Source organism: Triturus cristatus, chromosome 6 (genome assembly GCF_964204655.1).
Source record: "Triturus cristatus chromosome 6, aTriCri1.1, whole genome shotgun sequence".
In the NCBI taxonomy this organism is placed as follows: Eukaryota; Metazoa; Chordata; class Amphibia; order Caudata; family Salamandridae; genus Triturus; species Triturus cristatus.
This window is the reverse complement of record NC_140589.1, coordinates 1,137,249,907-1,137,276,305: the sequence shown is the minus strand read 5'-3', so window position 1 is coordinate 1,137,276,305 and position 26,399 is coordinate 1,137,249,907. Positions and strand designations below refer to the sequence as shown.

General features: G+C 45.3%; 1 protein-coding gene across 5 annotated transcripts in view; it reads right to left on the bottom strand.

Moving 5' to 3' along the window:
• The window catches only part of TTC13 (tetratricopeptide repeat domain 13), a 1,316,170-nt gene that overhangs the window by 297,342 nt on the left and 992,429 nt on the right, over nucleotides 1-26,399 (bottom strand). For all 5 annotated transcript variants that reach the window (XM_085612046.1, XM_085612047.1, XM_085612049.1 and 2 more), the window contains exon 19: nucleotides 11,152-11,287. In XM_085612046.1, the coding sequence (XP_085468172.1) occupies nucleotides 11,152-11,287 (136 nt within the window). The remainder of the gene's footprint in view (nucleotides 1-11,151; nucleotides 11,288-26,399) is intronic.

Below are 26,399 nucleotides of genomic sequence, written 5' to 3'. Positions count from 1 at the left end.
AAAAAGGCTTAATATGGATACATCAATTATTCTCAGAATCACAATTTATATCCTTTAATACGCTCCAGCAGTTATTTCATTTACCTAACTCCTTTATCAATAAATATAATTTACTTAAACCAGGAGTGTTGGATTCTCTTTCTCACCTTCCCATTACACCAAATACTTCTGACACGTTGGATCCCTCTGCCTGTCTTCGGGCCTTGTTACTGACTACACCCAAGGCCTCTGTTATTTATAAACACCTACAAAGTATTAATGACAAGATACGGAAGACAAAAACGGAAGAAGCCTGGGAACAGGATTTTGCCACGTGCTGGCCACTATCAATGAGGAATGGTGTATGGTCCAAACTACGTAAAGCCTCTAGAGCAGCAAATATTACCCAAACATTGATCTTTGTCTACAATAGATTGTTGCTTACACCAGCTACTCTATCTAAACGCTTTTCATCGACTCCCAACACATGTTGGTCATGTTCCTCCCCCAATGCGGACCTTTTTCACATGTTATTCAATTGCTCCCAGGTACACAGCTTTTGGAAACAAGTATGGTCTCAAATTAACTTAATTTATGACACTAAGTTTCCTTTTTCTTTCTCTCACATCTTCTTGGGTAGTATTTCGCCCATCTGGGATGATACTTTTCTTAATGTTAAGATTATAGACTTATTGCTGGTGGTTGCCTTTCAACAAATTACTGTCAATTGGAAAGACTCATCGAAGATCTCTTACAGGGCTTGGTGGTACGCTGTTTACCATAATCACAGATTAGATACTGCTTTTGTATACCCACCTTCCTTGGCAACCAAACGTGCTTATTTGAGGTCACCTGTTACACTTTTTTATTCATACTAGTGCAAAAAAATGTTAATTACCACAACCCTCTCAACAAGAGGTTCTTAAACCACCCTAGACTCCCTAATAGTTCCATAAGTTTCTATCACGTACCCAGTTGACATATGTATTTCATATAACTTGCATTTTTCTGTTTCCTTTTCTCACTATTGGTCTGATTCTTTTGTTTGGTATATAATGAGCTTGGAATGCAAGGATGTACAATTTTTTTTATTGCATAATGTGTTTGGTCACTTCAAATTCTTTTCAATAAAACTATTTGAACTTAAAAAGATAGCTTGTTTGACGCATAAAGCCATACATTACAACACCCTGGTTTAAAAAGCTTGAACTATCTGGCTCTTATCAGAACTTAAGTGCATCCACCCTCCTTCTGAAACCTCCCAAATTCAAAAAGAAAAGAACTTACAATCGTGCCTTCACCAGTCTGGCTCCAAGAATTTGGAACGCTCTTCCTCCCGAGATCAGATCCAGCCCATCCACTGCATCTCTCAAGAAGCATGTCAAATGGCTAATCTTGAGTGAACATTAACAGTGTTGACCTGTACTCCTTCTCAAGCTCCCTCTTTCAACGGATGTGATACTTCTTTTATACTGTTGGTTTGAATTTTTTTATGCTTGTTCTGTTAACTTGTTATCTCGTTCTATCTACCTTCTGAAACTATGCTGGGCCCTCCAGACTGGCTGACTCCCCTGCCCCTGACCTTGATTGTTTTCCCCCCTTTGTTTGACAGTGTGTTTATTTAACTACATCATTTGTGCCATTGTACTTTGGGGCCCCCTCGGGCCTGCACGTAAACTGGCAGAAATTCAGACTGTTCCTCATGATAGCAGGTCAACAATCACCCGAGGGGTTGGGGGACCCGAGATGGGAACCCCACTGTTTCCGATACCTGAGAGTAAAAATCTTCCACTCACTCCAAGATGTGCAGGAGGGTAACCTAGGAGGGGCGCTAAGATCCCTGAAAGATAACATGAGATTTTGGGGGGTGACTCCCCATCTCGATAGCGGGAAAGATCGCCTTATTAAAAATGGTGGCCCTTACACGACTGCTATACTTTTTCGTCACACTGCCTGTGTGGATACCCAGGATGTGGTTCCGGGAGCTCGACCTCTCGGCATTCATCTGGGGATCTGGGTGGAGGCGAGTGGCTTTAGCCACACTAAAGAGGCCGTCGGCGGAGGGAGGGATGGCGACCCCGGACTTCAAAGCGTCCTACTTGGCGGAGCAACTGCAGACATTCACACAATGGGTAGCGGGGAGGCTCATACCCATACTCAGCGGAAATCACACTGTTGGTGCTCAGGGCACTGCCGCACAGGGGACAATGGGGAGGCACAGACAACTGGGTACAGGCAGGGGCGACAAAGATAGGGGACTTCTATAGGGATGGAGAACTACTCCCATTCAAAGACTTCAGAGCTGACTTGGATGTCCCGCAGGGCCACTTTCTGCTGCTCAGAGCAGTCACGGGGGCAATGAGACGGCACTGGCAGATGGGCACAATAGAACCACCACAACAAGCCACATGTGAATATATTGGAATAGCCGGAGGGGTTATTAAGGTAGTCATCTGCCTGTACAGGGGGGTAGGTAGAGACTCATTTAGACCACTAGAGGGGCTAAGGAGCCGATGGGCAGAGGACATGGGATGCCCCATGGAGGATAAGGACTGCAAAGGGCACCAAGGGTATCTCGGAACACACGATTCAGGCCCATAAGCTTCTATACCTTACATCAAACATACCTCACCCCGAAACGAATAAACCGGTACTTCCATAGGGAAGACTAGGAGTGCACTAGATGTAGAGAAGTAGGAGCGAATTTCATCCACATGATGTGGAACTGTTGGGCTTTGGCCCATTACTGGCAGGAGGTCATAAGGGAAACGGCCCGAATCACTGAAAGAATAGTACCCTGTACACCGGCGCACTGTCTGCTCAATATGTTCTCTCACACAGCCAAGACCAAAGTTACCGCCAGATTCCAAGACCTGGCCCTCATATTAGCCAAACAGGAAATCACCAGTAGATGGAAGGCACCGGATGGCCATAGCATCACAAGGTGGAGGCGGGAGCTCCAACGGTGGGCGGGCTGCGAGAGCAGGGTCCTGATAGGAAACGCACTGCGTGGCATTGGCAGAATAGAGAGGGCCAAGCATGGGAGATACTGGTGGAGGAAATGAAGCACGCTGGCCGAGAGTCTGGCAACTCCTCCCCAGCGGCGGGATCCAGACAGGGAAGTCCCCAGAGACAGGACCCTGAACCTGGCCCGCAGCCTGAACCTGAGGAAAATGCCCCACGGACTTAGAAAAGCGGACTAGTTCAAATACATCTAAGAAGTGCAGATGTGAAGACTCTACAGCCGGATACGATCATTAAAGCAAACACAGCCCAAATTAGAAGGCAAAACTTGCGACGGCCTGCAGTGCGAGGGAGGGGGAAAAGTTGTGGGGGAGTTGGGGGAGGGAGTGCAAACGAGCTCAACAGCTTAGGGATGCCAAGATAATACCTGGGGTACCCAGATAAACAGAATGTAACTCAACAACCGTTAGTCATGTGACATGTAATATTCACCGATGACTGCAAGTGTACATGTATCGCACAAAAGCTAATAAAATATGTTTAAAAAATATAATTTGTGCCATTGTGTTGGTTTATTCGTGCTTTCGCCACTTTGTACAGCGCTCTGATACCTGTAAGGGTCATGTTCGCGCTTCATAAATCTTTTCAAATAAATACATTATGGTATTTCTATAGGGAATACCTAGCCAAATCGCAGAAAAGCACTGTACATGATCAGAGGTAAGCATAAAAGTGCTAAGAAAGATGAGAGGAAACAGAGTTGTGGACGACTAATGCATTGGCACGTAGTGGTTTTTAAAGTGGTGAGTCTTGAACTCTTTCCTAAATTGGAGTAGTTTTGGGAAAGGCCTGATGGAAATGGAAATGTTCTTCTGGATTTTAGTTGCACCGATGGAAATGGCTAGCTGCATTGTTTTTTCTTATTACACATCTTAATCTTCAGCCTAAAGGTGTCCTGGCTGCAGGAGTGCTGAGAACCATAAGAAATGGTGAGTTTGACTGCAAGATAAGCAGGGGTGGTGGTTGTGATGGCTTTGTAAATGATTCCACTGGTTTTAAAGACAGTGCAGACTGGCAAGTTGAGGCAATGGAGTTCAATCAGGGTGGGGGTAATGTGATCATATTTTTTAAGGTCCTGCATGAGACATGCAACACGTGTAGGGTGTCCCTAAAGGGTGCCAGTATGGAGTCTGGGAGGTCATGGAATAGAGCATTACCACCATCAAATTGCAAGAGTATACGGGCTTGAACAGCAGTTCTGAAGTCGCTTTCTGGAGAAACAGTTTGCTTTATTTAGAAGAGATATCTGGTACCAGGCCATCTTTGTTTTTTTGGGAAAGTGTTATTTGAGTGAGAGGTTGCTGTCTGGGGTGAATACAAATGGTTTGGAATTTGGTGAGAGTAGGGATTCGAAGCAGTCACTGAGCCAGGTGTGTACTGTATCTTATTTGTTGATCTTGCCAAATAATAGCAATTCTGTCTTGGTTGAGCTTCAGGTAAGTGATGGACATTCTGATCTGGATGATTTACATGCAGTGTTTGAGGCATAGGATGTCTGAAGCAAAGGAGACTTTCAAGCAGAGTTGTGTATCATCAGTATATTGGTGAATCTTGATGCTGTTATTGATGAGGAAAGTGCACCAAATTGGCCCATGTAAAAGTTGAAGATGACAAGAGACAATTTGGAACCCTAGGGGACTCCACGTGTGATAGGAATCTTTTGTGATGTGGAGGTGCTCATTTGAACAAACTGGTGTTGGTTGGAAAGGTAGGAGGAGAACCAGTGAAGATATTCCTGGTGAATCCTGTTTGTGACTCGAGAGTGTGTATGAGGGTGGGATGGTCAACAGTGTCGGAAGCAGCTGAGAGGTCCATCAATATCAGGGTACAGTTGTCTTCTTCATTTTTAGTCAGAAGGACATTATCTACAATGTGTAAGGTGGTGGTCTCAATGCTGCAGAGTGATCTGAAGACAGACAAGAGGCCATGCAGGTGATGGTTAGCGTTGATGTGATCTTGGAGTTGAAACAAACTGCTTTTTCAATGATCTTGCAGATAAATGATACGTGAATTTTAAGCTCGTAGCTGGTGAGGTCATCAAGGTCTAGTGTAGGTTTCTTTAGGAGTGGGAGGATCTGGCCAGACTGGACAGCTTCTAGAAAAATGTCTTGAACGAGTTAAGCCCGGACAAATCATCTAAAGAAAAAGAAAATGCCCAAAGACCCCTTCCCATTAGGATCTACACAATAGCATAAAGAAGATATTTCAAGATTACATCAACCTTACCTCTACTATGAATACTAGTTCAATAAGAGAGACTCTTCATCAAACCAAATCCAATAGTTTTTCTACAAAAATATCTCTGCCACCTAAGTTTGCAGCCGTAAAGGAGAAAGTAGAAAAATCGAGACCCAAAATAACTAACAAGTAGTTCAACCACAAAATGGAAGGAAAGAAATCTGCAGTGAAAGTTATATATACATGGTGGAAGCCAAAAGACCCATCATGAGACAACAGGTTCCCGATACCGGACGTCAATTTGAAACATATAATTTTGGTTTATGACATAGACCTGGTTGCAGGAGTTATATATACATGGTGGAAGCCAAAAGACCCATCATGAGACAACAGGTTCCCGATACCAGACGTCAATTTGAAACATATAATTTTGGTTTATGACAAAGACCTGGTTGCAGGAGCACTCTGGGCATGTCTGAGTTAAATTCTCAACAATTATGAAATTATGGTAGTTGGATGGACTGTTAGCGCTCAGAACATACTCAGATTTATTATGAGTTATAGGCCGTTAAGATATGATGGCAATTTTCCTGAAACCTTTGCAGAATTTGAGTCCTATCTCCAGTCAAGTCATCATGTTGGGAGGTTTCCCTTTTTGAAGGGATAGCATTCTAATGCATAACGTTTTGGGGCTTTTTCCTGCATGTAGAAGGCCCCACACACTCACATTTCTTCCAGTTCAGTACCCATTATAGAACTTGGATGCACTATAGGCCTCTTCCTATAACTTAGGTCGATAAGGATGCCTTCTATGAGATGAAAGAGACTACTAAATCCTGGACATTAATACTCAAAATGTCATACCTCACACTCCTTAAAGGGACATCTAATCATCAACAATACCTCTGCAATGCTTGCAAAAATAAACTAGCCACACCAAGAGCATGGCAGCTCTGTCTGTTACCAGGACAAAACTACAACACATTGAAATCAGAGATCCTGTCAAATACATTCCTTTTCAACATGCAGTTCTTAAATATGATATGGGACCGTTCTGATCTCAGCAGATCGAAACTAAATGCCAATTGAGATTCTATAAATCTTACACTGTACTTAAAAAAAATGACTCCTCCAACTTGGGTTAATAGATGTTGAATGATTCAACATTGTACGCCAGTGCGTAGGATAGATACACAATGCTCCCTTTTTAAAGGAAAAATGGCAGACAATATAGAAATACTTTGTAAAGTAAAAACATACTTGCAAGAAAAATGTAAGGACCCTATTGAACCTTGAAACGGTCAGGCACACTGTACAAGCAGGTGCAACAGGGAAACTAAATCACCCAGCAGGACAGTACATGACTGGGATGCTAATGTGCAGTCCTAAATAAAAGCAGCAGGAAGCAGCCACTGAAGAACAGATGATGTGCAAACAGCAAAATGATTTCAGAGCCTTATAAACCCTCCATCCACTGACATCGTCCAATGACTGTGGCTGGTGCATAGGCATGATTCATTGCAGACTGTTGGAATGATTTCTATCTTTTTTCCCCCGGACTCCACCTGAAGCCATATTTAACAGTTCAAAATTTTAGATAATGGATAACACCTTTAACAGTATCATACTCAGAAAATAACTCTTCCGCCTTGACCTCTATTTCATTTGAGATACAGTCTGAAATCTAGACAAGTGCCCCAATGCTAAGAATGTGCATCTACATTCTATATCAGTGGGTCCAGCATCAGGGCCATACAAGCAGATGTCCAAGCCTCATTTAGCCCAGTCTAATATTACAGGTACAGGAGTCTTATCTAAGGAAGCAATCAGCCTAGCTTACTTCAGGACAATGATGGACCCCCATTCAGTCATTGCATGCTTTCAAGCAGCATGTAGGAGTCAATTTATTAGGTTAGTGTGCCCTTCACAGGGGCAAATTTGAATATAAAAATCATCTGTCAGATCGCCTGTTTTCATGACAAGCAGCCCATGTTTTATAATATAGTCTCTCCAATCACCTACATTTACATTGATTTGATTTTGAGATTGATCCTAGGTGGCCTCTTTGGAAATGTAGGTGAAATATCTATCTTGAAGATATTTCACACTTTTAGCTAACTCAATAAAGAGATGGCATTCTTCTAAAAGCAGCTGAATGTTTTTGTATTTGTGCAAACAAATGTTAAGTCTATAAGCAAATTGCTTCTTACGGACATAGTGGATGGACTTACAACACAGAATTATTTGCAGGTTTAAACAGAAAGTGGTCCAATGGCATGCAAATAAACAGTATACAACTTGAAAATGAAAAACAACAGCTACTTGGAGACCAGAAACATATTTAGGTGGAATGATATATCATGAACTGTGGAGTATCAGTAGAACTCATTTTTGCAAAGCAAACTTTTGCCCAACCCAGCCACGAAAAGAACCACAGAATCTTATTAGGTCTACATCTACAGGTGGAACTTCCAGAAGCAATATGTAAGTTGCAGATCTGTCAAAGGGTAGTTTCAGAGTTTGCTACACTGGTGAGAATGAATCAAAAAATCCTTGCCACATTAATCCTAGCAATTTCTACTGATAGGCAGTGAGGTATCCTCTGCGCACGGTCCTGTGATTTAATATTTAAAGCAAAGAATACAAATCTGCATCAAAGGAAACCCAAAAAAAGACCACCCCACGTTGTTAATTAACAATGGCAACTTGCAACTGCTAAATTATCAAGGAAAAGAGAATAGTTCCCCCGAGCACTGCAAAATATTTTTGTTATATAATTAGATTTCAAATTGTTGGTCTATGTACAATAATAACATCAAATGTTAGTCCATGATCTTTATTCTCATATCGTGTACTCTCAAGCAGACTTGTTTGTACACAATTCAGTTCTTTGATGACACAGCCAACACGTGTTTCGTCTATAGGACAATACCCAAAGACTTCCTCAGGACCTGGACTGCTATTGTCAGGGGAAGATTGTTTGTGAATCTCCAACTTTGAGGAATTTTACTATTGAGCGACGATTATGTGAACTACGCTTACTATAACAATTGGATTGTGAAATAGCAGTCCAGGCCCTGAGGAAGTCTTTGGGTATTGTCATATAGATGAAACACGTGCTGGCTGTTGGCTGTGTCATCAAAGAACTGAATTGTGTACAAACAAGTCTTCTTGAGAGTACAAGATATGAGAATAAAGACTAACATTTGATGGTATTATTGTACACGGACCAACGATTTGAAATCTGATTATATAACAAAAATATTTAGTAGTGCTCAGGGAACTATTCTCTTTTCCACATTAATCCTAGGACTGATTTGGACTGGTCTCTCCCAAGGTACAGCAGTACAGTACAATATTACAGACTAAAAATGGGAACATTCCTACTTTTGTAAGTCATGAGTTGTTCCTGATGATGATGAGAAAAACTACGCAAAATGCAACCTCCTAGAGTGCTTAACTTAATAGTAGCTAAACTGGATTCAATATTTTCAGTTCAGTTTTATAACACGCTCTTGCCAGTCACCCTCTTCTTCTGAGCAAAAGGAGCCACAAAAATAGCCTCCATTGGAGTATATTTACTATGGCAATGACAGAATTTCAACCAAAGCAAAGGAAACCTAATAAAGTGTCACTAACATTTAAGCATCTAACATTATATGGCTCTTAATGTAGAAGCAGAATGTGCCTCTCTGGATTACTAATAGCCTTTGACCATCAACTTGAAAGGTATCAGCGGTCACAATTACAAGTGGGAGCTGTCTGTTCCTCAAAAGCTAGTTTGGAAATCTCCTGCATATATTCAAACTGGTCTAGTACCAGGGAGATCTGGGACAGGAAATTGGTTTACAAAAATCAAGCAGGAACTGGCTGGATGCTCATAAAATGTTCATGCTACTCCTTTGAGTAGCAAAGAATGAAAAGAGTGATTGGGACATTTAATGAAGGTCAATTAAAAGAAGATATGTCAGACCCTGCATATTCAAACCTTACTATGGGGTCTCAGGAACCTTTATTGGATCGCCTTTGATTACACCTTCAACGTTTTTGGAAACTATTTTAATACTATTTCTGACCTTTAAAGGCAGATGGCCCTTAGAGAAGGATAAATCCAAAAAAGCTGAACCATGCAGCATTGACGATTATTAAACACTGGAGAATGTGGAGTCTACTCTAATCATGGTAGGTAACTGGAATTTATCGGCATACAACCAATATTTCTTGTTCATCGAATAATCAGTGCACCAGACTTTGATGCTCTGATGATAAGAAAGTATATCAAATTATTGATTCAATCACTACAACACTGCAGTGTTTTTGTTCCCAAGCAAAAAAATCTGGTCAAGGTAGAATCTGAGCATATGTTCTATGGTTAGGATTTAGGGGGTCAAAATTCTACAAATGTAACAAAAACATAAGAAATATAAATACAGTTAGAAAGCAAAGGAAAAGTTTACAAATTTGGGATCCAAAGTTGATAGTCTGTAAAATAATAAACAAATAAAATAAGTAACCAAAGGGATTGGCGTCAGTTAACTGAAGGCTATTGTTTCCCAAAAATAAAAAATTGTTGTATGCAAAGCGCTGGCACTTAAATGCCTAGGCACCTTAAGGACGAGACCAGAGACTCACCCGAGACATTGTTTAGAGGTTTGATTTGGTGTGTAAGAAGGTTATTATGAAGACCAGACATACTCTGGCCGATTTGCAATTTTGCAGTAATTTATCAAGACCCCTACTTCTCAGACTGACCATTGAAACACAGAGGCCGATTGCTATAGCAGACGGTTAGACCATCGAGTGCTGTTGCGGCAGTCAGGAGACCAACCAAAAAGCCGGCGGCGGCCCGACTGCTGCATTACAGGGCTGGCTGGTCACAAAGTGCTCCTTTTCAGGGTGGCTTGTACTGTGGCCCAGGAAATGGGCTGCAACACAAGCCACTGTGAAAAGGAGCACTTCCTGTACGTCCATGGACCGTGTGCCATGCACCATATGGCGCATTGCACATGGTTCATGGAGGTGCATGGGGGCATTACATGTGTCCCCAGGGCCACTTTTCAGTGACCCACAACGGACAAGGGCACTGTCTGGTGGCCAACAAATTCCTCTTTTGACACCCTTTTCATGGAAGTGTTGCCGCCATGAAAAGGCTGTCAGAAAGGGATATCGTAATCCAGACAATGGTGCCTGCCTGGGCACCGCCTCCATTCAGGACTACGAATGCGACGGTCACCCCGTTGAGATCACTGATCCTGGCATAGGTGACGGTCTCCCCCCCACGACCGATGTGGGTCTGATCGCCGGCATTGTAATCCGGTGGTTGGACCGAGGAGGGGTCGGTGAGCGCTTCACCACTGATGGCCTGTCGGTGACGGTCCGCCTGCCCTCATAATCAGGCCCACAGTGTCCAAATTTGTGTTGGAAAAGGTATTCTGAGTTTCTCCTCTATCACGTCTTCTGTTTGATATCTACTTAGCCATAATTTATTTTTTAGATACTCATTATTATAGTGTTTTGCTTATCAAACATTACTAGAACTTGTAAAATTATGCTCCATTATACTTATTCTCATTGTAGTGCGCATATGTGCTTATATAAATTGTTATTTGTTATGACTGGCCCACTTAATTCATTTTAGGTTTTCTTCTTATCATTTGAAAGATTCTGTTGCTTTTTTCCTTGAATCTTTCTATTAATTTACATAAAAGAATTAAACTAAAATAAAAGATGTGATAGCACAATGAACAAGGTAAAACTTACTGCTTCATTATGACTTAAAGTCATGGGTCAATTACAGTACTGGAATGCCAGTATACAATTTTAAAGCAAACATACTCATAAGTAGGAGACACTGAAGAAGGTGTAGACATTAACTGTATTTTATCAAATGCTAACAATAGCACACACCTCTAGCAGAAGAATGCCCTTCAGGAATTCATGCCTCAAAGAATAGAGTAGTTGAGTACCTACCCCTAATTCAGTAGACAAGATTAAAACTTTTCCTTTTGCGGTTAAATCCTTATATAGTGCTTCAATTTCAGCATGGTAAAGTTGTGTTCTTTCTTCTGTTGTTTGCGTCTCAACTGAAAACAATATATTTCCAACTCTGAAAAACATAGGAGTTAAATAATCATTAAAACATTTAACACTTTTCAAATAACAATTTAATTTCCTTCTGTAACAGTCTTTCTGGTAGAGGCCCTATCTAGCAGCAGATTTCTCAAATTTTGAATGTTCTCCAGGCATCAGATTGGATCTGGAAATGTTTCAGCAGCACCTTGGAGCGCTGTTAGATGATGCTTTGGGGTTAAGCACTGATGGCATTTCGCTCCAGAAATGATGTACGGGGCCCATATAGGCGCATAAGAGGCTGGCTGGCAAAGGCATTGGAAGCAGTGGTGAAGGGGTGCAGCAGCACCCCAAAAATTAACATGCTGGAGTTCAGAAGGTGAACAAGTAATACACATGCCTTTAAATTTTGTTTTTATCTGGTCACATTTGCTATGCGCTCAACCACAGAGGTCAAATGCCTAGGCTATGTCTTCTGTCAAATTGCTGCTTATTCTTTTATCATGGAGATTGTAATTTACTTTTCTTCTCTAGGTGCAAATTTAGTGTGTTTTGTATGGTGAACTATCTGATAATGTGCCTGGGCTACAAGGAGTGTGAAAAGGTAAGGCTGTAGGATGTCAGTGTTTTTTCCTAATAAACAGCAGCTTTTAAATACCTATAATATTTCAAAACATATCAGAAGTTAGGAAAGCACAAACAAAGTAAATTGTTTTGTAATTCTAAAGTGTGATGGAAATAAAGATTTTAATAGAATCATAACAAATCAAGGCACTTTTCATGGTGATATGGTGATGTGCAAATGATAAATATTTAATGAAACCCAATTGCCACACATTATTATTCGTGAACTACATACTTTTATACCTAAATCTGCATGTCTGTGCAAATTTAGTGCCCATATCAATTGCAAATCTGCTATCTGTAAAGGGCAGTACACTGCAACACCATGCTGCAGTAAAATATTCGCAACATTGTGTTACAAAATGCACCAGAGTGTATATTTACCTCTCTCCTGCTCAATGGACATGGCTAATTTGCTATACTTGTTCTTTATGTGAGGCTTGGAATTGTCAAAATCCCTGACATTGATGGCAGCAACCGACTCTGCAAATGTTTCTAGCATCACTGCGGTCTACGTCCTCAGAGACAGAGGCCCAAGATTGAATAGGTCATGAGCAGTGGACAGATTCCTATATTGGGAATAATATTAAAGAGCAGAGTCTAGTCACAGAAGGGGGAGGAAGGAAGGGTCGGTATGGAATCTGTGGCTAGATGGAGTCTCTACCAGAAAGAATGTTACAGAAGGTAAGCAACTTGTTCCTCTGATAGAGACTTCTAGTTGCAGATTCCTCACCTTTTGAATAGATACCAAAGCAGGATGGATCAATAATGGACTCAAACAAGAAATCTCTGCAGGAACAAACGAGCAAAATGCTCCTCTCTATAAACCTGGCTATCCAGGTGATCGGGTTTGATGAACTACGGAGGAATGCCCAAGGAGCTGCTGGGTATATGTCTAAGACAGGCACTCCGCAACGCAGTGGTAACAGCTTTGATCCTGACAGAATGAGCACACAGTCCTTTTAGAGGCCGATTTTTTGCCAAATGATACAGACTGAGGTGATGTGGTGTGCAAAATAACAATGGATCGGGATGCGGCTCGATTAATTCTAGCATTCCATCATCACTTTCTTGTATATTTTAGCCAAAGGATAGCATATCTTAAGGCCACGTTCGGTCCAGCAGAAGATGGTTCTCTTCTGCACAGCCTTGCCTTTTTTTATTTCTGTTAACCCCACAAAGAGCTGATTATTTACCCAGTTTTCTTTGCTACAATGTATGTAAAAACCCACTGCTCTCTTGGGATCCAAGCAATGAAGTCTCTTCTCCTCCGAGCGGTGAGGCGGAGCATAGAACGCCAGCAGGGTGATGGTTTGGCAGACATGGAATAGCGTCACAACTTTAGGAAGAAAGGACGTCCAGGTCCACAGAATTAGTTTGTCTGGAAAGAAGGTAGTGTATGGTGGATCAACACAAAGAGCCTGAAGCTCATGGACAAGCTCTGCCGAGGCGATGGTGATGAGGTATATGGTCTTGCTAGTAAGAAGCTGTAAAAGGCAGTTGTGAAGCAGATCGATAGACTGCACATCAAATAAGTAAGGACCATATTAAGGTCCCATTGAGGCATCAAATAAGGAGATGATGGAAACATATGTTGAAGCTCTTTCAAAAAAACACCTCACAATTGGTGACTTAAAAAAGGAGGGATGATCTAGCAACTGCAAGAAGGTGGATAGGGCAGAAGAATCCCATTTAACCATGCCCAAACCAAAGCCTTGCCAGGCAAGAGACAAAAAAAACAAGAGAATGTCAGACAACTTGGGCAGGAGAGGGGCAATCTGGCGTGTGCCACACCAAACAACACACATTTATCCCAACAACAGGAGTATAAAGTTTTCATCGAGGGGTACCTGGCTAACTAATTGACATCAACCACCTCTAGAGGAAGGTTGAAGGTGGTCAGCTGTCACCGCTCAGACTCCAAGCATGAAGGTGGACATTTTTAAGGCCCGGGTGCAGAACCATGCCCTGTTGCAACAACAGGCTCTCCTGGAGGGGAAGACTGACAAGAGGACTGATGCTCAAGCCCAGGAGTTCTAGAAACCACACTCTTCCTGCCCAATCCGAAGCCACTGAGATGACTTGGGATAAGTATGTCGTAGTCTTCTTGAGAACTTCAAGAAGGAGTGGTATAGTGTTGTGTAGTTCCTATAGTACCCATGTAGGACCTGCGCGTTTGGATAACAAACTGTGGGATTGGTGGCAGACTGGTTCCGTACACCCCCACCGAGAAATGTTAGCCTATTTGCATTTAGCTAGCTCACAGTGCCACTAGTGTCTCCTCTTATCAGGGAGAGATTAGTTTCTGACAACCTTAGAACATGACAACCCTGATCCCTCAAGATCGTGGAAACAATGTATTACTTTTCGCTCAGTCACTCGTGCTCATTTAGTTTCTCTCACTGCTACACCGAATAAACAGTCTGGGCATTTCAATAAGGGTTTATTGAACAGTTGTTATTCTCGTGTAAAATATATGAGCTGCAACAACCATTAGACAGTAGCAGAGATATATGATTAGCTGTACAGTGAAAATAAAAGGATAGTACAGCTCTACCATCTTGCAATAAGCATGAATAAATACATGAATATAAAATGCATGATAAAAGTGCGCGTACTCCTACAATGCCTATTTAGATGTACCTAAGTGTACCTAGCATGTGTGTAGGTGTGAAGCCAAGAATCCCTCTAGGATTTAGTTGAACCCCATTACCTGAAGTGTGAGAATGTAGAAGCACTTCTTGGTCTCGAGTTGGACACCCCGCGAGGGATTTTCAGACCATTGCCAGCTGGAGCGTCTGCATGAAGGAGCCTCAGCGTCTCTGGTCAGTGTGTCGGCCTGGAAGTCTCGGTTCCCTCTGACTAACACTAGCAAGAGGTGCTATATTTATACAGAAAGTCTCTAGGGCTCCTTTGTTCCTTGTTGTTTGTATTAGCCATTGTTGGATTTGAGGATGACATATGAGATGAACCGTGTACGCAGATATGGGGAGGAAGGTGGTGAGCCCCAGCCTGGTTTCTAAGAACCCTTATGAATATTAATTCATACTGTGTGAGTCTATTGATGGAGTTATAGGACTCGATTGTTTATGAGAAACCCTCCTTCTGCACCCAGGACTAGAACTAGGCAAAAGGTTCAATCCTAAAAGGCTTGCTACAGTGTGGTGTAGAGGAGGTAATGTAGGCGAAGGGGTATAATGTTACCCGGGTCTATATTAGGGTACCTATATGAAACAACAATAGGTGGGGAGGCATACAGGGGACCAGAAGCTCCACTCGACGTGGAATGTGTCACTAAGAGAGATAGGCTTTGGAAACTCAAATGCACAGAAGTCCTGGAACTGCACGTTCTAAGCTGTAGTGAACAGGTCTAGCCAAGGTTCTCCCAATTCGCGGAAGAGACCTGACGCCACTGCCAGGTGTAGCTGCCACTCATGATCTGCTAGATATTGACGGATGAGCTCGTCTGCACTGGCATTCAAAGATCTTGTCACGTGGTTCACTACCAGGAAAATTCCTTGGTGGTCCTGCCATTTCAGAGACGCAAGGCCTCCAGGCACAGGGTTCATGATCTCACCCTGCCCTGTTTGTTGCAGTATCACATGGCGGTGGGACTGTCGGGGAGCAACTGCACCAGCCTCCCTTTCATATAGTGTGAAGGCTTTCAAAGCCAATCGGATGGTCCTCAGCTCTAGCAGGTTGATATGAAGCAGGGACTCTGGCAAAGACAAGCGAGTTCCATCGCAGAGGGAGAACTGAACGTCGTCTGAGACACCAGTCAATCACAGACACGTCTGATGGGAAATGGCAGCGCTGATGCCAATAGCCTGCCTGATGGAATTGGTGGTATCCAAAGCCACAACGAATCGTGAATTTGGCTGCATCATGACTATTAAATCATCTGAGCAAGAACAGGTCTTCAAGTACACCAGGGAAGACTTGTGCTACTGAATCCCAAAGGGTGTGAGAGTAATTGCCCAACAAGCAGCTGGCTTGACTAGATCAGAGAGCCAGACTGGTGGAAGAAAATACACGTTTGCCAAATGGTTCCACCCATTTAGATTACCTGTCAGGGGAGTGGCAGGAAATGTGTTGCCATTAGATCGTCTCGTGGAGGCTTGTACTACTAAGCTCTGGGGTGAAGGGTGCTGTATGAGAAAAGCAGAGTCACCTGGAGTGGGGCAATGGCACCAGGCAATTTGTAGATTGATTGTCAGGTCAGAACAAGGCCCAAGCCCCTAATGAGGTAGCAGTCAGTGACTTGTTAAATGTAAGAAAGGCCTCAGAAGATATTTGTCCTACATGGAGGACTTCTGTCTATATATTTTTTTTACCCTCCAAGGTGCGGTCTGGATGTCAAGTACTTCGGCGGCTTTACATATTATCATGGCATACGAGGTGAATTCCTCTGAGGCTGGACCGAGGAGTGAGAGTAGACCTGTTTTTCGAAGGTATTGAGACTACTAGTCTCCTGTAAATCCATGTAACAATTATTATTCTGGTAGGGCTGAGTGAACTCATCACCTGGGTCACAGTCATTGTCAGAGTCAGTTCCAAAAAGGGAATGCAGAGTGGACTGCCTGACTTGTGTAGCTAGTAAATCCAGAGGGTAAAGTGACACAGCAGCCGTAATCTGGCGCCACCTCGGTCGAGGTCAGACCGGCACTGACTCAGGGTCAAAAAGAACGATTGGGCGTCGATGGAGTCGGCATCAGTGTCAAAGTACCACGGGTCAGCAGCATAGGTCATGGAGCCAGAAGTGGAGTCGGGACTGAAGCCGGAGGCAAGATGGGTTAGGGGGGTCCAACTGCCATGGAGGGTGAACTGGCAGCAGTATTCCAGATTGTAGGCCTCTAGCCTCCTTGAGGCCTAAAGGAGTGCCAGAGGAAGTCTAAGTATCCGAAGAGCCGGAGCATGGCTGCACAGTACTCTTTGATCTGAAGAGGCATGGCCTTTGGCCCTGGAAAACCGAGCTGTAACGTAACCTGTTTTAGGATCAGGTCTGAGGTCAGCCAATTTTTAGAGTGAGACTGAAAAGAGTGGCATCATCACAGCGCCTGCTCAGGCAAATGCGAGTGAGGTGAGGAGTGGAATCCCACTTCAATTTCTTATGCATCTATTTGATTTACAGGAGGATTTGGACCATGAGGAGGACAGGCTCCTTAATTGGCTCCAGGCGCGGGAACAGGGCCAGCGCCGAACTTTGGACGCAGACCGCGACTTAGAGCGGCCCAGATGAAGGGTCTATTTGTGCTTGTTGACGTAAATGTTCGCCTTGAAGTCTCTGATGGTCTTAGGGTTTACAGATGCACAGTTGCTGTAGGCCATGGAGTCATGGTCTGACCCAAAGCACCACAGGAGTAGCTGGTGGAGACATTTGTTTGTGACTGTCACTACAGGGCTTGGAACCTGTTATTTAGGGGGTAACATTTGTTACACACTGAAGAAATTTCGAGATGCGCATTTCGGCGCACCAAGGTACTGCTGAAGAGTTTCTGGATCCACTCTGGGGAATACTCAAAAGGTGAGGAATCTGCAACTAGAAGTCGCTATCACAAACTACATTTATTGTGCACATATGTCATATACATAAAACATATGAAAACATTTACAGTACGGAGTGCTTCTTGTGAGAAGTTGGCCTGGTATATGCTGTCCACTAGTTATAGTGGGCACCTTGCACCAGTCCAAACAACCCTTATTGATGATTAGGTTTAAGACAACCTTTATTGAAAGCTATCCTAGTGGTAGCTATGGAGAACAGCCTTCAGGCTAAGTCTTGAAGGAGTGTAAAGCAGCTTGGTTTACCAGATTATAACCTCTTGAATAACTAAATGAAAGGAGAACCACATGAGGTATATATAAAATATATGTATTTATTTATTAACACTCTCTACTAACCTCTTTATGAAGTTAGAGAGCAAGGCACCCAATAATATAGTTATTAAACGACAGTAAATAGCACAATATACAATGGGCCCCAGGGGGGAGACCAAACCATATATTAAGAAAATGGTATAAGAACCATGACTTGACTGGACACAGTGCTTAGAGCACGTAGAATCGCTGGGACCCCAAGGAACCACCCAAGGCAGTGACACAGGAGACCCACAGGGGACGTGAGCAGTGTGAGAACACAGCCGCGAGCCCCGTACAATGCAATAGGAAAGTCACAGTTGGAATTTTAAAGAATAAGGACACTTAGAAGAAGACTTCGAGCAAACCCCTTTAGACTTAGGGGGTTCTAGGGCCAGCACCCACGGGAGCACCGGAGTACTCGTGTTACCTCACCCAGGGAAGCCGGGTTCATAGGTGTCAAATGGTGTCGGGGAATCGTCATTGATTTCGATAGCGATGTGCTGCTGCTGTGGAAAGGAGAAGTGTCCGGTGTGATCCAAGCCTGGATCGAAGATGTGAAGAACCTGAAAGCAGAAGGGACAGAGTCTGGGTCACTTACCAGTGACCAGGGGCACGATAGACGAATGCCCACCGATGTCGGGTGTTTCAGGTACGAAGAGGTGAAGCTTGACTCCACTGCCACTGGGACCAGGAGGTGTCGACAATGACCACAGTCTGCAGGCGAGCTTTCCTACGAAAAATGTCGAGTGCTGGGGGGTCAGTTTACGGATTGGAGACCAACAAGCCTTAGCAACAGCAACCCACGTGGTGAGAGAAAAATGGCTTCGGTGTGGACCAGCAAAGTCCGTGGGACTCCCCAAGAGATGGAGAGTCAGGGCACGTCTTGAGCAACCAGGTAAGCCCGTTGAAAGTCAAAGTACCCTTCTCAGGGACCCACAAGTCGACGGACAAGGGATCGCGAAGGGACCTCGAGAGGAATCACTAGATACCAGCCCACGGGTCACTCGAGGAGTGTAGGCCAGCAATCTTCAGTGGAATCACTGCTCGTGGTCTGGACTACAAGTAGCCCAAAGCACAGCCTCAGGGATCGCCAAGAAGCATATGCTGCTGCAAATGGTCACGGTGTCCAGTGGTTTGGGTTGCACGGTCCCCACGAGGGCTTTGGATCTCAGGTTTGCTGAGAGCACGGATCGGCCTCGGGGAAGCTTGGAAACCCACCTCCTGTGTCCTTCGGGAGCAGCGTAGATGCAAACCAGACAGATGTGTCTTTGGTGCCTGCCTTGCAGGGGAGTAACTTCTTTACTCCAAGGGAGATTCTTCGGTCATCCAACGTCGTGTAGATAGTAGAAGTTCTGGGATTCTGTAGCAGAGTTTCGTCCAGGTAAATCTAGTCCTGTAATCAGGGGTTCCTACTTTATACCCAAGGAAGGGGTGGGACAAACTCTGGGGACCCACCTATGGGAGGGTCAGGACAGAGGTGATGGCTACACCCATATCCGTTGTCCAGTTTCGCGCCAGAGCAGGGGCTGAGTGCCCCTGCAACCGGTTCGAGCTGGACTATGCACAGGGACACCAAATGTGTCCCCAGTGCAGACATCAAAGCACTCTTGGAGTGCACCCAGCCAGCCCCAATACATTAAAGCCTGTCTGAGAGGTTGTTACACCTCCCTGTGACAGGAAACCTATCGTCCAGGCATCCCCTGCCGGAGTTTCATCCAGCAGCAGGAGAACTAAGTTTTGGTACGGTACGCTAACAACTATCTGTACCACTCTTCATTGGAGCACCACATTTTATGCCCAATATGCGTGACAGTGGAACTACCAGAATGCGGTATACACACTAGGACAATATGTGCAGGGAGCACATACTATGGCTTAGCTTTTAATTCCAATTAATTGCAACACTTTGAATTCATAGCAACTGATTGGTAGTTAAGCTTGGGTGACTCTTGTTTGCATTGTTATGAAGAAGCCACAAAGTACAAGACCGAAATGCGTCAACCCGCATAATCCAGGTTCAACAACATACAAGAAGCACACACATAGAATAAGAATTATGTTACAGATTACTGCTATAATGTTTTGTTTCTGGCAATCGATTTGTATGAGCATTTTCATTAGAGCTAGGCGTTCTTACCTGAAGAAGGTATTTCACTACCACCCTAACAACAGCGCATTGTCAGTAACTGCAGTTATACTGTTCACCTAGGTATATTTTATTTGTAATAATATGATTTTTTGTTTAAAATAATTTTTACCCAAGTACATAGGACCAGTTGACATGGCTTATGTTTACTTAAACCAGTCTTCTTATTGTGTTTCTTGTAAATACAATTTACAGTTGAACAAGTAAATTCACTGTGAGAATTATCGTTGTCGTCAGTTGTCTTCTTGACTGTAGTACAGCAATGCCTCTACAATTTAACTGAAACAGATTATTTGAACAATAATGATTTGACTCTAAATATGACAAAACTGAGGTAACAAATAATACGTTTTCCTCGGATCTGACTTCAAAGTATTGATCCTGCTAGAGCTTCCTTTCATAGTTTATTTTTTAATGGTGCAGTCAAGGCTCTAGAGAGTTATATGGGCTTCCTCCCTTCTTTGCGTTTCTACTATTACATTACAATCAAGGGTTCGCATAGATTAACAGATGCAGCCTCAGGGTCAGTTCAGTTTGTAGCATGAGTGATGAGCACAGCAATCTACTGATGAAACAACAGAAACAGGCTCTGAAGAAGTGAGAAGTTTAATGAAGGCTACTTTTGAGTGAAGCAGTGTACTGATGTTAAGTCTGAGTGGATTGTGTTGGTAGCCCCTTCCTGTGCTGCAACTTGACGTTTGTTATACATTAACTCACCCGTATTAGCTGGCTCACTGGCATCAATTTCACTTGGCCCAAGTTGATCATATTTCACCTAACTGCTGTAACTCAGCCCTTTGAGACAGAGTACCCTTTAAGATGGGTGGAGGGCCCGGTACGATATTTGGGGGTCTGGCTCAGCCGCAACTTGGACGAACAATTGTGGTCTAATTACAGGAGGATGATGACATGGCTAGAGGATTGAATACCAGCATGGACGGAACTACCACTTTCCGTCACAGGGAGATTGGCCATTGCCAAGATGGGTGTGCTCCCAAAGATACTCTTTTTTTTTTTAAACTAACCTACCGCTCTCTCTGACTCCACATTTCCACAAACGCCTCCGGTCTATCCTACTTACCTTGACATGGGCAGCAAGCATACCCAGGTGTCCTTGGAGGTTTTGACTCTTCCCCTTGCACAGGGTGGACTTTGTGCTCCAGATACAGATCTTTAATACTTCTGCGCCCAAGCAAAATTCGCCCATTACTGTAGTCACCCAATACGATTTCTTCCCCACACAGCTACTGAACATGGTCAGAGAGCTCCCTGCCCAGTGAGGACCACTCTGTATCTCCCTGCTAAACGATCCAAGACACAGATTGACAATGTAGCATGCACGATATGGGCATGGGGCAAGTTGCGCCTCTGGACGAGATTAGATCATATGTATGCCCCGGCTGTGCCTTTGGCGGGTCACCCTTTGATACTTGCAACCGTGGACCCTGGTACCTGCAAACGATTATGCAAGCTGCGACTCTTGACCATGCTGGACATACACCTGGATGTGCTTTTCCTTCCCTACGGCATCTCCTCGATGACTCTACCTCTACCCCCCTGGATATCCTTATCTACCATCAATTGCGAGCACCCATGTATACCACATTTCCTGCGGCTCCCCCGACTTTCCTTGCCTTGAAATGCTGCTCACTAACCCATCCACGTGTACACTAGTTACCGGACTCTTTGCTGCGATGGAGGCGAACAATCCAAATTGTACACCCTCGGCCCGTCTGATTCAGTCCGTCAATCTGAACAGTACCATCAGTGAGGAGCAGTGGTGTTATTGTTGTACTCAATCTAGGGCTTCATTCCCAAATTACAGGCTACTCTTGATTCATTTCAAATATTTGCATTGGGTATACCGCACACCTGTGTAATTGCATGCGACCGGGTTAGCTGATGACATGCATTGTCGGCGTTGCGCTGTGCCTGCTGCTAACTTCAAACACTTGGCTTGGGAATACCCTGCGGTCACATGCTTTTGGTCTGAGGTCTTTGATGTCAACAGATCACGAATTCTGCGCTCCAGCGTATCTCGTTAGTAGCCCTACTAGGATACTTGAAGGAAACTCCTTCTGACATACGTAAACTTATGACTATCTTGCTCTTTCGAGCCAAACAGAGAGTTGTTATGCACTGGAGCAGAGGTCCTGCAACCCAATTGGCTTGCAGGCTCCGTGATGCTGCCTACTGCCAGGAAGGATTGAACGCTTACTGGGAACTGATGCCTCTGCACTCCGAGCCTAAGGACATTTGGAATCCGCTGGCTACCTACCTACTTGCGCAATGTATAACAGTCTTGCTTCCCGATTCTGTGAGCACAAAAGTTGGTGGCTCCCGATTACTTCCACTTCTGTTTGTTGAACGGACGGTCCATGATGGTTGCGGAAGACATGCAGTGTAGCTGAATTTGGGTGGTTGCCTGTGCCTATGGATATTACTGAATTACCACTGGGTTGCATGCTTTGTGACTTTATCATGCACTTTCTGACTGACTTGATATGCTTTTGATTGATACCTGTGTCAGCACTGTACCTCTCAGTGTGATTATGTTTTTTCTTTGTTGCATTACACTTTGTGCTCTGTCTTGGATGTAAGAGCAGTACAACTTGTATCTACTAAAAGAACAAGTTACTTACCTTCGGTAACGATATATCTGTAAGAAACATTAGTAGTGATATATTCCTTACCTTCGAATTACCCCCAGGCATCAGACTGGATCCAGAAAGTTTTCGTCAGCAGTACCCCTGCACGTCGGAAGGTGGCGTTGTGCGGCTCCGCGTCCGTCGTTGGCGTCGTGGTCGCTGAGATGACGTTGCGGCAGCTATTTAGACGCCGCTTTCGCGCGCTGACGTCAGTTCTGTACACGACTTTCCGCGCCAGGAACACAGAGCCATGTAAAATACTGACCACTGGTGCCTTGAAACTAGAGCCCTGAAAGGGATGACCTTAACCCTAGAAATCAGTTTGCAGAACAGGGAGGATGGGTGGGGCGGTAAGGAATCTATCACTACTAATGTTTCTTACAGATATATCATTACCGAAGGTAAGTAACTTGTTCATCTGAAAGAAACACATAGTGATAGATTCCTTACCTCAGAATAGATACCCCAGCAATACCAATCCCGGTGGAGGGTCTGCAAACCGAGATCACACCGGGAAGTCTCAGAGAACAGAACGTCGAAAGAAGATGTCTCTCCAGACTTGGCTGTCCAGGCAGTAATGCTTAGTGAAAGTGTGCAGCGAGGCCCACGTAGCTACCTGACAGATGTCTTGTAAGGGGACACCACATCCCAGCGCCGTAGTGGCAGCCGTCGCCCTGGTGGAATGAGCGCGCAGACCCAACAGAGGCTCCTTTTTAGCCAGAGAATAATAGTCCGCTTGTGTACGGCCAGACCTTTCTTGGCGCCAATTTAGCCAACAAAGAGCTGGTCATCCACCCGCAACTGTTGTGTACGGTTCAAGTAAAACGAGAGCGCACGTTTTGGGTCCAGACGGTGGAGCCTCTCTTCTTCTCTAGAAGGATGCAGAGGCGGAAAGAACGTGGGCAAAGTAATGGTCTGCCCGATGTGTAAGGCAGTGTCAACCTTTGGCAGAAAGGATGGACATGTTCTGAGCACAACCTTGTCCAGATGGACAGACAGAAAAGGAGGTTTACAAGAAAGAGCCTGGAGCTCACTCACCGCCTAGCGGAGGTGATGGACACCAGGAAAGCAGTCTTTAGAGTTAAGAGACGTAGAGGACAGTTGTGAAGAGGCTCAAAGGGAGCACACATCAAGTATGTAAGAACCAGATTCAAGTCCCACTGTGGCAGCACAAAAGGAATAGAAGGGAAAAGGTGAGTAATGCTTTTGAGGAATCGATTTACAACAGGGAACTTGAAAAGAGAGGGCTGATCAGGGAGCCTGAGAAAGGCCGAAACAGCAGAAAGGTAGACCTTGTTAGTGACCGAGGCAGAGCCCTGCTGGGTCAAAGAAAGAAGGAATAAAAGGACTTACGAAAGAGGGGTAGAAAGGGGATCCACAGCCTTTGCTGTGCACCATGCCACAAATTTGTTCCACCTGCAGTCGTATACCAACTTAGTGGATGGCCGCCTGGCCGCCAGAATGACATTACAAACTTCAGGAGGCAAGTCAAAAGGAATCAACTGCCACTGCTAAATCTCCACGCAAGGAGGTGGAGACTGGACAGGTTCAGGTGGAGGACCCTCCCCTGCTGCTGCGACAGAAGAACCTCCCGTAGAGGCAGTCAGACCGGGGGATCGATGGTCATACTGAGTAGCTCGGGATACAATACTCTTCGAGCCCAGGCCAGAGCCACAATAATGACATGGGCCCAGTCGCGCCTGATCTTCTTCAGCACTCTGGGCAGAAGTGGTATAGGCAGAAAGGCGTACAACAGACCGCAACTCCACTTGCGACGAAAAGCGTCGCCGAGCTAGTGCCGTCTTGGAAATTCCAAAATGCAGAACTTCGGACATTGTGCGTTCTCTCCGGTGGCGAATAGATCTAACCAAGGCTCTCCCTACTGCTGAAAGAGACCTAGCGCCACGTCCGAGTGAAGACGCCATTCGTGACTCATCATGCGGCTGAGTTCTTTCACCCTGGCATTCAGTGAACCTGCCAGGTGTTGAACCACCAGGGAAATGCCCTGATGTTCCAGCCATGTCCAGAGGCGCAGGGCCTCCTGACATAGGATCCACAAACCCACCGCGCCCTGTTTGTTGCAGTATCACATGGCGGTGGTGTTGTCCGTGAACACCTGCACTACTCTCCCCTTGACAAAGGGAAGGAATGCCTTCAGTACAAGTCGGATTGCCCGAAGCTCCAGAAGGTTGAAATGGAGCGGGGACTCCGCCGGAGACCAGAGGTCTCTGATCTCCGCCTCTCCCATGTGGCCGCCCAATCCCAGAAGGGATGCTTCCGTCACCACTGTGTGGTCTGGTTGGGGAAGGGAGAAGGATCTACCTTTGACCCAATGCCGGTTTGTGAGCCACCTCTGCAACTGTCTTGCAGTGCCCTCCGAGATCTTGACGGACTCGGACAGGTTCCCCTGATGCTGGGCCAACTGGAACTTCAGGTCCCACTGCAGAGCCCGCATATGCCATCTGGCATGATCGACCAGCAGGATGCAGCAGGCCATGAGGCCCAGCAGCCTCAAGGTCAGCCTGACCGAAACCCAGGATAGAGGCCGGAAGATCGGAATCAGAGCCTGAATATCCTGGACTCGTCGTTCGGGAGGATAGACCCGAGAGAGTGTCGTACCCAGAACCGCTCCGATGAAGAGGAGCTTCTGAGAGGGAATCAGGTGCGACTTTGGCACAATGATGACGAACCCCAGCAAATGCAGAAGGTCGTCTGTAGTCTGGAGGTGGGAGACGACTGTCTGGAGTGATTCCGCCTTCAACAGACAGTCGTCGAGATAGAGGAAGACTGGAACCTCTGATGTGCACAGATGAGCTGCGACCACTGCCGTCACTTTCGTGAATACCCGAGGAGCGCTGGTAAAGCCAAAGGAGAGCACGGTAAACTAAGTGTTCGTGGCCTACCGTAAACTGCAGGTAACGTCGGTGGGCCGGCACGACAGGAATATGGAAATATGCGTCCTGCAGATCCAACGCTACCATACATTCTACAGGGTCGAGGGCAGACAAGACCTGAGTCAGAGTTAAAATCTTGAACTTCTCCTTCCGGAGAAAGCAGTTGACGTTCCAGAGGAAGATAGGACACAGGCCCTTGTCCTTCTTGGGCACCAGAAAGTAGTGGGAATAACAACCACGACCTACTTCTAGTGCAGGAACGTGCTCGATGGCCCCCTTGGCCAAGAGGGCCACAACTTCCTGTTGAAGAAGTGCCAAGGGATCCCCCGACATTCGGTGGTACTGGGGTGGCATGGCTGGAGGGGTAGTCTCGAAGGGGAGGGAGTAGCCCCTTCGGACTATTTGTAAAACCCACCTGTCCGTTGTGATGTTGCACCAGTGGGGGAGGTGATGGCGAATCCTGCCACCCACTGGTGTTTGATGGGCCTGAAAAACCAGACTAGGAAGGTTTGGAGGCCTGTGGTTCTGAAGCGAACGGGTTGGGGCGCCCCTTCCGTGGCCACGAAAGGAGCAAAAGGCAGAAGGTGGAGGAGGGCGGGTGGCCGAAAGGCCCAAGGACTTGGCCGTAGCCCGTGAGTCCTTAAAACGCCCCATCGCACTATCCGACTTGCTGCCAAAAAGGCAAATGCCATCAAAGGGCATGTCCATGAGAGTGTTCTGGACATCCCCCGGGAAGCCAGTAGTCCTCAGCCAGGCGTGGCGACGGAGCGCCACTGTCGTGGAAATCGCTCTGCCAGCGTGTCGGCGGTGTCAAGGCCACATCGAATTGTGATTGGCTGCATCTCTCCCCCTTCAACAATAGCCTGAGAGAGCACAGTCCAGGCCTCCTCTGGACACTGAGGCAGCACTTTCACCACCGTATCCCACACAGAGTGGGAATAATGGCCCAAGAGGTATGCGGTGTTCACAGACCGCAGG